The sequence below is a fragment of the Lontra canadensis genome, unplaced genomic scaffold, assembly GCF_010015895.1.
Source record: "Lontra canadensis isolate GAN:19392208 unplaced genomic scaffold, GSC_riverotter_1.0 scaffold101, whole genome shotgun sequence".
In the NCBI taxonomy this organism is placed as follows: domain Eukaryota; kingdom Metazoa; phylum Chordata; class Mammalia; order Carnivora; family Mustelidae; genus Lontra; species Lontra canadensis.
Genome location: NW_022631095.1, coordinates 125,800 through 143,800, shown reverse-complemented (window position 1 = coordinate 143,800; position 18,001 = coordinate 125,800). Strand labels below are relative to the sequence as shown.

The following is an 18,001-nucleotide window of genomic DNA, read 5'->3' as shown; positions in this document are numbered from 1 at the left end:
TTATTATGTCCTTATATGATGGGTGAACTAAAATCTCCTACAACTAATGTGTTTTTAAGATTTCTGTTTATACCTTACAATTTTTATTTATTATCTTGAAGTTATATTTTTGGTGTAGGTATTTTTTGGTGATACTTGGTGTTTGGTATTTTTGTGATATTCATGTTGTTATATTTTGGTTGAGGTTTGTTACATTTACCATTACAAATGTTATGTCTTGAATTGTGTCCCTTCCAAAAAGATGTGTTGAAATCCTAACCCTCAGTACTACAAAAAGTGACCTTGTTTGGAAATAGGATCTTTGCGGTTATATTCAAGTTAAGATAAGGTCATGAGTATGGGCTCTAATTCAGTATGACTATTATCCTTGGGAAAGGAAAATTTGGATGTATACACAAGCAGAGGAGACATTATGTGAATGCCATGTGAAAGTAAAGGCAAAGATCTGGAATCATGTGTGAGCAAACGCACACCAAAGATTGCTAACCAACCAGCAGAAACTAGGGGAGAGGCATGGAACCATTTGGCTCTCACAACCCTCATAAGGAACCAAGCTTGACTTTAGACTTCTAGCCACCAGAACCACAAGACAAAAATTTTCTGTTGTTTTCTGTTGGTGTATGGTACTTTGTTACAGTGACCCTAGGAAACTAACACAGGTTATTTGGCTTCATTTATTGTTGGTTTTTTTTTTTGGTCCAAAATCCAAACTTACCTGATATTAAAATGTGCTCCCAATTTCTGTGTCACCTGCCTGGTATATGTTTGACAGTTCCTTTATTTTCAAACTTTAGTGCCTCTTGAGTTTTTAAAACATAATTAGACCATGTCAGCCCCATGCTCAAAAAGCCCTCAATGACTTCCCTTTGCATTAGAGTAAAATTATTCCATTGTATGAAGTGCAAAGCATTGCGTGATTCTTCTGTCTCTTCTCAGACCTCATTCTGCCCTGCCCTCCGGAACCTCTAGCACAGAAGTCTCACTGTGGTACTTGGAGTAAGCTGAGCTCTTTACCTCCACAAGTCTGTTCTCTCTGTCAGCAACCTTGTTTCCTCTACTCTTTAGTGGCTTTATACTTCTGGTTCTTCATGTCTTAGCCCAAATCTTAGCTTTTTAGAGATTTCTTCTCTGATCACTTTATCTCATATGATCTAACTCCTTTTCCACCAAAACTCTCGAACACATCACTCATAAGTCCCTGATAGAATAGATAACCATATGAATTTGTCTTACTTATTTATATTCGTATTTGTCACCTCTACCCTCACTAGAATCTAAGTCCCTAAGACTTAAGACTCTTGCCTGCATTTTCACCATGTGTAGAATATTGGCCTTGCATGTAGTTGGCAAACAGTAAATATCTGTTGAAAGAGGTAAGGGAATTACAAAGAAAGAAAGAACGGATGGATGAAAAGGAAATCTACAAGCCTTTTTTTCCTCTTCTCAGCCTTTCATAAAATACTTGCGTGGGACCCCTATTGAGAAATACCTTTCAATGTTATGGTGTTTATTCTAATCTAACCTTTACTCTGTGCCTCCTGCTGTTTCAACTACTTAATCATCAGCTGTAACAGATTGGGAAAAAACAACAACAACAACAACTGTTCTTCCATTACTAAAGACGTAATTTTTATTGTTGTGTAATCAATGGTCATTCCTTCTTCACCCACTCCCCATATGCAGTGCTCATATGGTGGATGGTATAAGTTCTCTTCTCCCTCACCCTAGAGACCTTTAATATGTTATTCCCAGTATTATCCTCATTCAGTCACACATGATTTGAGCATTCGAAGAGATCCTAGCCAAGGAACCCCTGATCTAATTAAAAAGAATCACTAAATTCTTCTTTAACAAGTCATACTGACAGGCATTTCAGAAAAGAGACCAAAATCAGAAGAAAGTAAAAAGGACAGGTACATTCCCAGATGATTCAACATTCCCTATACATTTTATCAAGAATTGTATATATTTCCAAATACGTTTTAAAAAGTAATTTTATCTTAATTAAACAACATTAACCAGAAAAGAGCAATGTTTTCACCAATTACAAAAAAGCAAAGGATAATCTCTAGCTCACATACATCTACTTCCACTGTATCACCATCTGATGGCAGCATAACCTCAAAATTTAGATTCTATTTTTTAATGTTTCAGATCAATTTATTCCTTTATAGGGCATCGGCTATTTCCAGACAATGTAATATAAATATTTCCCTGGCCTGGTCTGTTCTCTGAAGGAGCACACAGTACACTGGAAGAGACAGGAATATACACAGATAATTTTAATAACTGTACAATGAATAGTATAAAAGCTTAGAGATGGACTCTTAGCCTAATATGAAGATAAGGTAAGATTTTTCCCTATGAGATTATGCCTGAATTGAATTTTAGTATTTGCAAGTTACCTAGATTAAAATAGGTAGTAAAATGATGAATATCATCATAGAGAGGCAAAAGAAACTAGTTTGTAAATGACGAAGAGACTAATGGAATAAAAGGAGGGGAAAATAGTTGTATATTTTCAGGCCTGATGATCCACTAAACATCACATTTTTGGGGTACATCACTATATGACAGACATCCATTTATATACAAGGAAAACAAAATGAACACAATCTTTGTCCTAATAAAGCTTTTCTTCTAGCACATGCACTAATTATCAATTGAAACTCTAATGCCAAGTAATTATATTCAAATTAAAAACAAGCAAGATAATGGATAGGGAAGAAACAGGGAGACAGCAGTAGGATGGCAGTGATATTTTAGATAAGGCCACCAGGGAACACCAGATGTTTACCTAGGTGATAAAATTACATACACCGACTACAATCACACTCATGGCTAAAGTACATTAGCGAGCTAACAATGAAAATGCACTTACCAATACTTGCCCCACAAAGGTCTGTGCTGAGAGCAGCATTTCTATATGATTGCGAAATATTCCTTGGAAGTGGAGACTTTCCAAATGTCCATTACCGATGCTCTTTGTCAAGAGTAGTTCCTATAAGCAAGAGAGAAGGGAGAGTGAGCTGCATCCCAGAGAAAAGATCCCAAAGTGTGTTGGTGGAACCTCCTGCTGTGTTATCAGCCAGACATCACTACACCTTGTCCAACCCAGAGAACCCCAGAGTTGCTTATTCAGCATATCATGAAATGAAGTTTACTGGGTTTGCATTTTACTAGCCTTTTGCACAGCTTTTTAATTAGAATTCTGCAGTCTTCTCCATGCCTTCTTCACATGCTCTCAGTCCTAGACCCTTCAAACTGACATTATGGTAGTGATCAGGGTTGGGAGTAGCATGCTTCTTCCTGCTATGGGAACATCTCTTATCCTTTTCTATCAAGATAAATGGACAAAGGAAAAAGATCGCAAATTGCTTTTTAGTGATTACTTAAGTATCTGCTCTTTTTTTTTTTTTTGAGGGAGAAGTTGTTTCAACAATTTTATGTTACTTTTAGTTCCTTATCTGGTGACACATCCTGCTGATGTAATCCCTCCTCATATTTATAAAATCCCTTCACTTATATTTAAAATTTATAGTAATCTTATGAAGTAAACAAAAGTGTGATTAAGTCCACGATGTGCTGATAAAGAAACGGGGGCATAGAGAAATTACATGACTGGCCCATGAGCAGGGGATGAGGTACTCCTGGAGTCTGAACTATCCCCATATCTGTTGATAAGCTACCACCAAGAAAGAAACAGGTAAGCTAGGATTGACCACACCATGCTGCCTGAGACCCTCTGACTTTTAGAAAAACTCATTATATACAGAGCCAGGGTTTTAAGATGACTTAATTTTTCTACTCATAATTTCTGAATGGTAGAAGAGAAGTCTCATTAAATAACTATCTGATAGAATTCATATCTTGATCAATAATTTGTCCTTTAACACTTATGACTCATCATGTGCATTCCTAAGATGTTGTCTGAGACTTGATTTTAAAAACATTCAATATAACATTAATATGGAATGCTCCTTTGAATTTCATTATGAAATTAGAGGACCCTTCTGTGGGAAAACCACTTGACCCTAAGATATAATAAAATCATACTTATGAATATAGTAAACATCTTAAAAATTCACATGTAAGGAGAAAACTACTCCAAATAATTTTTAAAATGACTCTGATAGTTGTGACATTTTTTTGCATTAGGCCACTTTCCCAAAGGCTTAGAGAAAAAAAATACAGCACTGTCAATTTAATTGAATATAACAAGTTACTGAGAAGTCACTCAGCTTATATCAAATTCTCTCCTCAAGGTCCAAAACCAGAAAAGTAGAGTATTCTGATGGCTTGGACCCTACTTCTTAACATTTTAATAGTTGCCTTCTATTAGAAATTAAAAGGCATCTCTGGACAGAAGGGTAGACATGAATTACATCCAAAAGAAAGGAAAAATACAACAAATGTTTATAGACAAATGGGTTCTCACATTTTTGTAACCACACAAAAATAAATACAATGGGGAAAAAAGACACATTTTCTGGAGCAAAAGTCTAAGGAGATTAAAAAATTCTAGCAATTCAGTTGTTCATTGGGAAAAAGAGAAAAAATGTAGAAGGCCATTACTAATTTGTGTACTCTATCAGTCTTGTTAAGGAGTAAGTGCACCTCAGAATCCTTTCCACAGTTTTTATGCCATTGCTTAAAGTCTTAACAAATAATTAAGAATAGAGGGAACTTATTTAGCAACAAAATCTATGAACTGTAGTACTGGGTACATGTTGAATGTAGAAACCTGAACTCCATTTTATGATATTGCCAATAACCTTAAAAGTTACCAAGTTACTAAAATTCTGTTATTTTATGTTGAAGTTTACCATTAAGAGAAATGTTTTAAGCAACTTTTCAATATCGATTACAATGCACAAGTGAAATGTGTTCTGTTATGAAAATTACTATATTAGGAAAACAAAGTCTGAGAAATATAAATTGGAAACAAATCACACAGGGCATGATAAAGCTCTTTGCCTTCGGCCACTGGTATTAGAACAGCCATTATACAACATTTGAGAGTTTTATTTCAAGCTCTTAAGGAAAATCTTATCTGAATAAGATACCATTATTCTCATCATCATCATTTGCCAGCTGTTACTCAACAGCACCCACTCTTGCAAAGCTTGTTTGGTTGTGAAAAGTGTCTCTGAATTTGTGGCTGGATGTGCATGTATGCATGGGTTTCTGTTGAATGTATGTACAACTAGGTATGTTGTCTTAACATGGTATATAAAAGACAGTGTACATGTGTTAAGTACATATGCATCCTGCATGCGTGATTTATGAAAGTAAGGTTGACCTGATGGTGGTTTTTGCCTGCCTCATAGTACCAAGAACTACTATCATTTTAAAATTCAAAATAGAGGCATAGATACAATGTTTGTGGACATTTTTTCTTTTTTCAGAATAGTGACCCTCTGTTTCCAGAGGTACCATTCATCATCAGCCACACCAGACACTGCTTCTCTTGAGGGGTGGGAGAGGAGGCCCAGCTCTGTACCTGTGGACTTTGGAATGGCATCCTGGGGTCCTGTTTCCCACCCCTGGGGGAGGATCCACCCCTTTCTAAGGCACTAGATTAGAGCTGGTTCTGTTAGCTCATGAAAACTGAGTGGAGCTTAAATTGTTTTCTAAACCCAATCACTTGCCAAACCTGTCTCAGTCTTCACAAGTGGGATCCAAAATAAGGAAACTGACCAAGAGAATTCCTGTTCCCTTGATGTTTTGCCATTTTTTAATGGTTCTCCAGATTAGTCTGAAAATGAATAAGATGAGGAGTCCAAGGAAGAAGGTCACAAAGGATGAAAGAATAAATGCTACTTGGATCTCACTTGGGCAGGGCATTTTCCCAGATCTTCCCCACTATCACTCTATGGCTTTGTTCAAAAGATCAGCAGACGGAACTGCTGGGCTTCTGTGATGTCATCATCACATGGTAATGATTCCAGAAATTAGAGTTTAGTGTATTACTGAGTCCTAATGCCAGGTGTAATAGCAATGAGTGATTCCAGGAACAAGGGTCAGCTAACCACTGCAGTGCTGACTCACAGGTTGCAAAGGAATGAGCAGGAGAAAGCTAGGGTCCACAACATGGGTCTTCAGAAGATAAGAGTTCTAGATCTGATTCTGTTACTGACTTTCTTTCTGACTTAGAGAAAATTGCAGCCTTCATGGCTGTGGTCAATGGGCTATTTATTCGGTTTGTAGCAAACACCTTCAGAACAATTTTTATTTTATTTTTATTTTTTTTAGTGAAATGACATCCAGTCATCTGTGTGTCAGTGAATTGATTCTTCAGCTGAGCAGATGCCCCATTCTCAGTAATCTTGGAAGGATAGATGAGAGGAACACTTAGATTTTTGCTTAGCTCATCAATAAGAAAGGCATGGTAGTGCAGGTATTGTAGAAGGCAATTTTACCAGTGCAAACATTGGTTAGTTGTTGAATATTTGAGCTCAGGAATCCATTCCCCTTATCTCTTCTTTATGGGACCCTCCTCTTTCTTGCTTTTATCCCCGCCCTATCAGCAAACACTTTGGTCCAGCAGAGGTAAAGTTCAGAATGAGAGCAATTTCTTTTATTTTCTCTGATGTTTTCAAAGGCATAAGAAATGTCATGCTTTTCAGGGCACTCAAGTGGCAGGCAAAATGTCAAAGCCTGATGCAGGGGCCTAGTCCCCCTAGTTATTGTGAAGATGGCCTGACAGAAGGTGATGAGACCCAAGAGAAATGTTGTTATCCTTTGGAGCCCTTCGTGATCTGCTCTATGTGGCAGACTATTTCTAGAAAGGAATTACAACATTTCCTAGAACTGCTGCCACAGTTATATTTCCTTCTAAGTTGAGTTATAATTTCCACAAAATCTGGTCATTAAGCTAGCATAGGGCAATATTAGGAAGGACTCTGGTCTCTAGTTAAGAGCCCTGAATTCTGGCCTTAGTCTTTCAATTAAGTTGCTCTGTGATGTCTAACAAGTCACTTTACCTTTCACAATCTTATATTTTATGTTGAAAATAACATAATAATGTACCAGATGGAATTACTGTGGGGATTCAATAAGGTAGTGTGATCATATTTTGAAAAGCATAAAACTTAAAACAAGAAAAGAAAACCACCATTAACTATTTCATTTCCTTTTCTGAATGGCACTGATTATAAAGCAAGGAGGGAGGAAGGAAGGAAAGAAGGGGGAGGAAGAAAAGGAAGAAATTACCTGTTTAGATCACATGCACGCATGAGTGCAAGTTCCTATAGTTAGGTTTTTGGAATATAAGATCACAGTTTCCAAGTTAAAGCTCATTTACTTAGTCTGATTAATCTTAAGTAATGATTAAGCTATCATCATCAATGAAACTTACTTTCTTAATTTTTGCTATTTAATATTATCAAAGTAGTACCAGTTCTTTCCAAGATGCTATCTAGGCATCTCATTCCCCTTTCCCAGCAATTGCCCTACGAGAACAAAAATATCCAATTTCAATTAAACAGCCAGGTAGTTTGTCCCTCTAATATTATGTTAAGGTGATGGTAATATTAGTTTCTTTGGCTGAGTCAAGAAATGTGTGGATGGTTTCAAAAGTCAGTCTTTCCAAATTGGTCTTGAACCTGGAGTATCTGGGTCATCTTGTTTCCCTGGAACTGTCCCAGCTTCTGTACTAGAAGTCCAACATCCTAAGAAGACCCTTGGTCCTGGGCAGATTGGGGTAGGTGGTCCTCCTGCCATCCACACTTCCACTTTCTGATCTACACAGTGCTCCAGCCACACTGCCCTACCCTAGCTAAAAGAGCACGCAAAACCTTTTCTTTCCCCAGGCCTTTCTGATACACTCTTCCCTCTGCCTAGAACACACACTTGTGTCTCTATCAGCTGCTTTGTTATGGTCTCTTTTTAAATGTCACATCGTACTTTCCTGACCATCCTATAGAAAGGAGGGCTGGTCACATGCCCCAGGATTCTGTGATGGCCGTTTCCTTCACGGCACTTCATGGCATTTCTTGTAATTACCTTATTTCCTGTTGCCTGCTTTATTTTCTATCTTCCCTCACAAGAATGCAAGCTCCACAAGCTTAGGGATCATACCTGTTTTATTCATGACTGAGTAGCCCGTGTCAAGTAATATACCTGCCGCATGCTTGGCAAGTCACCTAAACTTAATAAATATCTGGAGATTGAATGAATAAATTCCAGATCCTTAGAAATATTTGTTAGGTGAATGAAAAATGACTCTACACAGACTTTAACCAAAGTTATCCATAATTCTCTACTTCGTATTCGCTCCTCTCACTACAAATTATTTTCATGAAGGAAGTGTGTTATTTGTAGTTTCCTTATGCACAGAGCATGGTGTGTGGTGTGTGTATGTGTGCTCAGAATGTTTGTATACAATGTGTGTGTACGGTTGGTGTATGTGTGTGTGTGTATGTGGTGTGTGCATGTGATGACAGTACTAAGTGTGTGTGGGTGCATGGTGACGCGTGTGTGCTTATGCGAGTGGTGTGTATGTTGAGTGGTGCCGTGTATGTGTGTGTAGTGGAAAGAGCATATTATTTGGGTCAAAGTATTAATATCTTTGCTAACAGGTTCAAATTTGGTAACTTTTTTCAGGTTTACTGAGTTATTTTATCATGGTAGAAGTATATGATGAAGGAAAATCTGCCCTTTGTAGATTGGTAGCAATTCAGTATTCAGAACTAGAGAGATCGAGAACTTTGGAACAACATTACCTTTTACAATAACTGAGAAAGGATTCTCCTTAAACTAGGTAATCTGAAGAAAAGAAAAAAATCACTATTCTGTTGGCTACTACTCTGAGCCAGAATCTATGTCCTGTGTGTGTGTGTGCATGTGTGTGTGTGCATGTGTGTGTGTGTGTATGTGTGTGTATTGAGCAAGTACTATGTACCAGGCACAATGGAAGCACAACTGTCAACAAAAAAAACCTAGTTCATCCTCACAGGGGATACAGTTAACTGAGGAAGATGTTTACAATTAGAAACTGGGACAAGTGTTTGAGGGAAAAAAAAACAGGTGGTGGAAGGAGGGACCTAATCGAGGTAAGGAAGCCAGAAGCTGCGTCAAGCATATCGTGTGTGAAACTGAGGGCTGAAGCATGACAGGCTACCGCAACCAGATCCCTCAGTGGGTGTGGAGAAGTTGGGAACAAGCACTGTGCCCACTGTTAGGCAGAGGCACCATCGTGGGCAAGGTTGGGACGGATGGCACTTCTGAAGAGGGTAGTTGGATGCACTGTAATGACCCAAGTGGAGGCTGCTGCATATGAAGGGGACCAGATCACACACGGCCTTGTGTTCCAGTTTAGGATAAAAAAAAAAATACAAACAGACCAACAAAAATTCAAGAACAAGAGGAAACATTTGAAGGCTTTCAGAGAAGGGAGTTAAGTGACTGAATCCCAGTTGTAAAGGGATTACCTTGGCTTACTAAAATACCACTGCAGGTGAGATGTGTTGGCTGCTGGGAGTGACATCCAGGAGGTAACATCTGCTCCCAGGTGTGAGGGAGATGAGGGAGAGGACTGGTCAAATCTACCCTGCTTTTCCAGCTGGTACTTCTGGGTGGTTCTTGGGACCATTCACTCCTGTGCCTAAAACTCCATCTAAGAGGGGCACCTGGGTGGCTCAGTGGTTTAAGCATCTGCCTTTGGCTCAGGGGTCCTGGGATAGAGCCCTACACCTATCTCCCTGCTCTATCGGGAGCCTGCTTCTCCCTATGCCACTCCCCCTTCTTGTCTCTCTCTGTCAAATAAGTGAATAAAGTCTTTAAAAAAAACCCAAAAAACAAAACTCCATCTAAGAAATAAAGACTATGTGATGAAGATCTTTTTTTTCCCCACTCAGATGAATTTTTTAACATGACAGTGATTTGATTAGAAAATAGTTTCACTTTGTACACATCTCTATAATTTACCTCTGGGCATTCAAATATTCTGGAAAAATGGTACTTTATAATGAGAATGAATAAATGTTTTATCTTAAAAATTTAGTTTTCAACAAATGTGCCCTATTTGACAAAGGTAAGTAAAACCTTCATTTTTAAAGTGTATTCAGCAGCACTTATGAGTGTGTGTGTGTGTGTATAATGCTTCTGAAAATACTCATATTGTGATGTTATTTTTTAAGGGTCTAAATCCAACCGTCACAGTGAATGATATAACCTTACCTTCTCCTGTTTCTATAAGAAGAGGTTCATTTCATACCCCAATAAACATCCTCACCCACCGTCAGACACTGGTCAAGAAATACTAGGCCTCAGTTCATGTAGCTAGTCAGTGTCAGAACTAAGTCTAAAGCCAGGGATGAAGATGGTGTCACCTCTACAGAACACTCACATGCTAGTGAAAGGACTTCAGCTTGCTGTGGCAAACATCTTGTTCATTTCATGTATCTGTGGCTTGGGAAATGTTACTTACAGATTGTAGCCACAGTCTCTCAAGACCTTTGCATGAAGCTATTTTAGTCATCAGTTCTTTACCTTTCACCTTCTGAATGCTTCATTTCTACTTTTGGTTTAACTCCTTAAGTGTCATGAAATAGAAGAAATAGTAAATGAACTATGTTTGGAGAAAGATTAGTGTTGAGGAAATATGTTTTCATCTGTATTCTCTTCAGAGCCATGATCCCACCCTTTTTTTTTTTTTTTTTTTAAACTTCACTGTTCTTTTTAACTCACTGTTGTTCCCTGTGTATTCTAAGGGGACAAACCACAGCAAAATGTTCCACTATGATAGGCACTTCAACTCAATTGGATGTCAGTCTACACTATTTTGATGAGACTCTGGATTTGTGTTTAGAAACTGTTAGCTCTGGAAAGGCTGATATCATCAGCGAGGTAATTGTAGTTAAAACCCATACAGAAACTTGACTTCCGTTTTTCTCCTGTCATCGAATCTGTTGGTTTACTTCTGAAGCGTAAGCCTTTGGACAAGCTCCTAATGCTCCCCCCATCTTCATTTTTTCATTAGTAAACTGAGGAGCTGCTACTGGTACTTGGGATTCTTACCAGCTTTGAAACATGAATCTTTGATTCTATAATCCTAGACTGTTATTCTACTAGACTGTAAACTCTTTTCCACATGCCAGGGTCTAACTTCATTCACCAGATGAATTCATTAAAAACATGAACAAAAAGGAAGAAGCATCATTTCTGAGTGGCTTTTTACTGAAAGGTTGTCCCCTCTGGTAAGTTAAGTTGGAGCCCAATTTGATTTCTTCTTGGATTTCATGGAATTTCCATCATAGAGGGAATATGTTGGTCACAGTCTCTGATTCCATCTATGCATCCTCTTTCCCTATGTGATCTGATTAGAAATATGCCAGCCGGTTTGCCAGAGACACTGTGTCTTCGATTCTCTGTCCAGTCTCCCATTCCTTCTCATACTAATTTGCTTTCTGTGGTACTGCAGAGTTATGCTTCATTTTGGGTATTTGCAAGCTGCACACTTAAGTCCATATATATATATCAAACATGTGGGTGGATTGCTAAGTGTAAAATGAAGAATTTCCCCAAACTTTTTAATTTTCTCATTTGTGGTCTCTAATTATTGCACTGTTTGGAGGGTGGTCTTCAATCCTGGTACAAGTATTAACAAAAAAATTAAGACATGAGCCTTCTCCATTTGTCCAGTAGATGGGAGTATTTTGTAGGGAATTAGCAAGCTGAAGGGTTTTGTTTGTTTGGGGTTGGTTGGTTGGTTTGTTTGTTTTCAAGAAGATGGAGGACCCTTCTGGAAGAGAAGGAAAAAGGAGAAAACAAAAACAGGAAGTTAAGAACGAAGAGAGGGACACTCAATCATATAAAATACAGGGCTGGTAAACAATCTCACCCAAAACCCATTTCTGCTCAGACTCTGGCTATCCTCTGATTCTGCCCCCTTTTGAAAGAATAGAAGGATGAATTAAACTATTGATAACTCTGGAGTTTTTGTTGTTGTTGTTGTTGCTGCTGTTGTTTTCGTATAATCTCTGTGGATCCTTGAGAGTCCTAAAAACCTTTTAATGAGAATGAATAATGCAATCAGTCTCTCCAGCAATCAGGCCAACTGAACATCAAGCTGGTGATTTCTTCGGAATGCTTAATGCCCACCAGCAGAAGTGGTGTGAGAGCAACACAAGCAGAGGCTCACTTTTGGCAGCTCCAACCAGAGACTCTGGCCAGGGTCTCAACGCAATTATCACTATGTCGTTCCTTTGCCATCTTCTCTGTTGCTCCTGTTTGGAATTACTGGTCTACCACTGAAAAGATTAAGGGAAATTACCAAGCATTGTCCCAGCAGCTGGTTACTTTGTGACTGTGTTTCCACAGTCACAATTTCAATGAACTGTGTGTTTGTTTGAGTTTCTGAGCAGTCGTATCCAACTTGAAGATTAGGTTGAAAAAAGGAGTTGTCACCAATGGCATAGGAGATGAAAGCCATCTCTTCTGTATCAGCTTCCTTTGACTTGGCACTTTCACCCAGACTCTCCTCTCCAAACCCCTACTGTGTTCTTAAAAGCTTTGGCAGGAGACCAAAGGATGGATTGGCCTCCTGCTCTGTCATTGGTTTGAGGATAGCCCAGCAGTTTTTCAATTATTATCAGAAGAGAATCTAGAACCCTATAGAGACAAAATAACTTTCCAAAATACGAAGGTATTTTAATCTACTTATTTGAAAGAAAATCCCAATGAATGATGAAAGGAGAAGACACAAGGCAAATGAAGTTCTCTGAAACTAGTTAACATCTTCTGAGACACAGCTTTGCATGTTCACTAGCTCTATTATTTCTCGCAGCAAAGGATAAATTTGCCCTCTTTATTGGCATTTCTGACTTTCTTCATCAGTATTGTGATTTTAATTGCATTTATCCAAAAACTGCCTCTGTAAGCAATGCCCTTGGTACAATGTGAAAGTAACTGTTGCATTAATACATTTATTTTCTTTTTTCAAGATATCCTTGAAGTAAGGGTCTTTGGAATATAATATGCAAACACTATGTAGATAAGCACTGAGGTACAAGAATTGCTGAGCACTAAATCTGTTTATCCCTAAGTCCTACACATTTCTTTTAAAAACACGGGAACAGAGACCCAGGCAGAGGAATTCATTCTTTGGTTTGTGAAAACAGAGCTATCTCAACCCATCCAAATGCATAGCATTTTGGAGGAAAATAAAGATAAGCCAATGCTGTTGAGTAGTAATCAAGATCTAATAGTAAGCTTGTTCGGTAAAATCTTTGGGCCTCCTGAATACTTCAAAATATCTTTTAATATCACTTCTAAGAAGCACTGAATTGATGGTGTGAAAAATACAAGTGCTATAAAAGAGATAAGGGTCAAATCCTTTCTGGACAGAAGAAAGAGTGAAAGAAGAAAGTATAGCAATTTGGCTGCAAGAATTTACTTGCTAGTTGAGAAAGTCAAACTCCATGGGATGCCCATCACTGTGCAAGTAAGAGCATCCCTTTCCTCATTTACAGTTGTCTGTAGTAGTGCCAGAGGCCAGGTCCTTGCAGTCAAGTGTCATTGAAGTTACTCACTAACAGTTGCTCTTTGGAAATCTTGCCACTAGGGAGCAACATTGACTAACTTTTGCCCTGAAGGGTACCGTTTGTTTGTCTTGTGTTGTTGTTTTTTGTGTGTGTGTTTTTGTTGTTGTTGTTGTTTTTTTTTTTTTTTAAGGGAAAGCTAGGCTTCTTTGCCCTGGGATATATCCAAATAAACCCTTCAAAAATTACACTTTTGCAGTTCCTGCTCACAGTAAGAGAAAGGATGGAGTCCTAGATGACTGCAAGATCAAGAAGAAGCTTGGCTCTCCTTTGTTTGCAAATACTTTGGCTCATCTCAGTGTAGTTGGAAGGAAAGATGTACAGGTGTATGCACATGAATCTCATTAATTTGGGAAAGGTTCTTCAGGATACTGAAAATTCCTCTCTGGATTTTCATATGTCAGAAAACTAACTTGTATTTGTGAAAGTTAATCCTTGCCCTGAAACAACATCCTTGGGTTAGTTGGCTTGATGAACGAATGATAATAATCCATTTTATTGTTACTCCACTCAAAATATCTTCTCTAGCATGTGCTTTTCTTGTTGCAAAGTCCACCTTCCAAGAATGATCTCAATCAGGGAATCAAGTTTCACCACAGAGATCAAGAAATTGGCAAGAGAATCTTAAAAATGTTTCCCACTTAAGGTGATGATGCAAAACAAAGCACGGAGAGGTAGGAGAAATTTAACTAGTTTCCTCCAGAAAGGCAATGGTGCTATAGAAAAGATGATCCAGAATATTCTCTTCTTTGGCTATCTCAGTTCTTCCAATCCCTTCTGCAGCTGGTAAAAAAAGCTCCTGGGAGCCCTTTTGATTTCTAAACTCTCCTTTCTAACCCTGTCACTAACTGGTTGTTGGTCCCTCCTACCCTACTGTCCCATCTGCTTCTCCCTTCTGGAGTGAGGCCACAGAGGGTAGTGGAGGTCTGCAGAGTGTAGTACCTCAGCCTGGCTGAACAATACCCAGATAATCACATCACTAACATTTCTTTTGGGGGTGGAGTTGGGGATGAGCCAGCTCTGCTTCCCTGTTTGCTGAGAGTTCCCAGTTTGACTAACACACCTTTCTGCCTAATGGGCAATCTGTCCCTTGCGTTCTAATATAAATCACCTGCTGGCAAATAATACATTATATGTTAATAGAAATAATTTTAAAGAAGAAATCACCTGCTCCTAGAATAATCATTAAATAAGTTGACAGCACACAATAGCTGGGCTTCTTAGCTGTAATACTGCCTGGCTGAATCAAGTAGATGGAATAAAAACATCTGAAAACACACCACCACACACTGTTTAGAAACATTATTCACAGGGGAATCAAAGCCTCTGGCGATGGTGGCTGCTCCTCTAGAGACTCAAGAGGTCCTCTGTGGCCAGGGGCAAGTGCTCTGGACCCTCAAGGGAGGGCTTTGAGTCTCGGTTTTGTTACTTACCAAATATGGGGGAAAAAAAACAACAAAAACAAACCAAAAAACCAAAAAACCCCACCAGTCTCCTGAGAGATAAAATATCTACCCTGTCTCCCTCACAGATTGCATGAAGGTCAAGATTTCTATGGGGAAAGCAGTTTGTAAATTAAAGTATTAAGCCCTCAGTGGGATAGTTCTTTGAACATGCAATAACAATAGCTCCATTTACTAAGCATAGGATTCCCTGTTAAACACTTTGTGTAGATTGTCTCACTAAATCATCACAACTACAGAGATTAAAAATTTGAGGTTCAGAGAAATTGAACAATTTGTCCATGTTCTCTGACCTAACAAGTGGTGATTTCAATTCAAACCCCAGTCTGAAGTCTAGTAGACTCCAGAATTAGTGTTCTCCCTGATGGGGTTCAGGACATGCTGCCTCAAAATACTAAATATCGTAAGTAATCTTTTAGAAGTGGCAGAAGCAAGAAGCTCACTCTGATCTCCCTTGCCCCGTGCCCTTATTCCAAGAAACAGATCATAAAACTCCTATGTGAAAGGTATCTTTCTGTACCTGGAGGAAAGAAGACATTGTTATCACCAAAGACAGGGAATTCATGATTTATTTCACTACTTATTACCCCTAGCCCAAACTCTTTCATCTTGTCAATTCTCTACAGATATATTTTTTGTTGTCCAAAAGGTATAAAAGATTCCTGTTCCAGTCACTTCTTGGGGTCTTCATTCTCTTGGGAAGCCTCCCCTGTACATGTAAAAATTCATTTCTTATTGAGTATGCTTTTCTCTTGTTCATCTTTTTTTGCCAGTTTAATTATCTGGCCCAGCCAGAGGCCCCATGAGTGTGGAGGAATGTTTTTGTCCCCCCCCCCCACACTTCATTGTTAAGCAACACTGCTCTACAGACAGGCTTGTTGCAAGCTGCCCCCTGTATCTTGGGCAGTGAAACCTGCAATATCTGAGGCTCTTCCCTGCAGAGAGGTTAAACCTCTTTCCTCCTTCAGGGCCACAAGGTTCATTACAATGGGGCACTCGATGCTAATGAAGCATCTTTAATGGCCTTCTATAACTATCCCCATTGCTTCCACCACTCTTATTTGGAAATCACATTGTGATGTAAGGGAGGACCTTCAGGCTGAGGGGGAAAGAACAGAGAAATGGAAGATGGAGAGAAAGGAAGGCAGAACGCATGGGATGAGGCTAGTCACCTGTCTCATTAGCAGCATTTTGCAGCCTGCACAGAGGAGATACTTCTCCTAAGAAGGAGATACTTCTCCTAAGAAGTCAGATTAAGGGGTTGTGGTGTTTTGAAGACGCCGCTGTCTGTTAGGAGATGGGAAGGAGCGGAGTGTGGGAGGTGGGTCCAGGTTATATGGAAGGTCTCAACTCTGGATAGTGTGAGCAGAACATGGAAATAGCCCCATAGCTCCAAGATGCAGCAGGAAGATCTAACCTATAACACATCATGTGCCATCCAGGGCTTGGTGTGTATAGCTAGAATCAGATTGACCCCTCTACACATACGTATCTTTTTAAGACACAAGCTCCTCGGTTAAGGTAGGGTTGACAGTAAGGATTAACCTCTTGTATATTGATTTTATTTTGATAAATCAAAAAAAAAATCTGTCAGCTGAAATTGTAGATCTTCTTTTCCTTCCTCTATAGCATCTGGCGAAATTTGTCTGTTATTTTAAAAGATGAGTTTAGTGGAGCAGATAGTTGTTCAGAGATGGCTAATATACAAAAAACACTGAGAAAACTATGAAGAGATTGGTGGGACCCTGGAATAGAAAATGATCAACATCTTCATCAGAGAATATGGCTGTGTGATCATGAATAATGCTAGTAGAAACAGAGAAGAATGGATGGGTGTGTGTTTAGGAGGTAAAATTGTGAGGACGTGGTTGTAACTGCACATGGGAATGGAAGTAAAACATGCTAGTATTTATCATGTAAATCTACTTGAAATTTATTTACTAGACTATTTTAACAGTTGCTGAGTTTTATGATTATCATTGACAAAATCCTTTAAAATATTTCTTTAACCTAACCAAATTTATACCAGAAATATATTCAAAGGTAAGCCCCAGTCCAAGTAATTAACTTGTTCAAAACTCCAAGTACATAAGTAGCCATGGACAGATCCCATCTCTTTGTCACCAGTTAGGAGTCTGGGTTTCTGGCTCATTAGACCACAAGTTAGATCTTTTCACAGTCTTCATTCAAAATGACAAAGCCAGACTATGTTTTGACATACCAGTCTAATAGTTCTGAAGTGAACTGGTATTTGCTGGGAACACAGGAAGAACATGACCATTATTAAGATTGTTCATCTGCTCTTTATTTCGTGCAAGGCATGGTGAAATTTGATGCCTCCACTATACATGAGCAATGTAATTTCCCCCTTTCGTTCATGATGTTAAATAGCATACTTCTCATCTGTTTTCACTGGTGAAAAGACCCAATAGATCGTGATGTATTTTAAACTCTTAGAATAGAACAAAGCATTCACTTTGGGATAATGTAGGGAATCACAGGTTTGGTTGTGTTTGACCTAGGGGTGTCCCAAGAACATGGATTTTAGTCTTTCCTTTCTTGTCCCATTAACAGTTTGAACCAGCTTATTTGCAGAGTTATGTCACACAGCCAAATGTGTAAGTAAGTCAGAGCAACTATTTTATACTAGGGATGAGGTTAGAAAAAGAAAAATATCTATTTACACTAATTGGAAGGGGGATAAGCTAGGCAGAGTATAATAAAAGGAGACTATAAAGTGTCTTACTGGCAATCAAAAACCATAAGAAAATAAAATAATAGAATAGATTCTTGGCATTCGAGGATAACATTTTACATTTCAGTTGTTTAGGAACATGTAGTAGTAATTAGTAACTTAACAGGGCTCGTGAATTTGAACTTAATGTTCTAGAATGAGCTAAGATGGCAAGTGGGTAGAATTAGTTGGCTTTTAGGTGTCTGAATCCTGACTTGACCATGTTCTCTACTTAGCGCTGTCTATTCACTACTGCTCAT

At 38.7% G+C, this 18,001-nt stretch overlaps 1 protein-coding gene across 1 annotated transcript in view; it reads right to left on the bottom strand.

The window, feature by feature from the left end:
• Nucleotides 1-5,878, bottom strand: part of KCNU1 (potassium calcium-activated channel subfamily U member 1) — a 157,573-nt gene extending 151,695 nt beyond the window's left edge. The window contains exons 1-2 of the mRNA XM_032838081.1: nt 5,701-5,878; nt 2,882-3,001 (exon numbers count right to left, since the gene is read on the bottom strand). Coding sequence (XP_032693972.1) covers nt 2,882-3,001; nt 5,701-5,847 — 267 coding nt within the window. The 5' untranslated portion in view covers nt 5,848-5,878. The remainder of the gene's footprint in view (nt 1-2,881; nt 3,002-5,700) is intronic.
• Between the last annotated feature and the right edge of the window lie 12,123 nt (nt 5,879-18,001).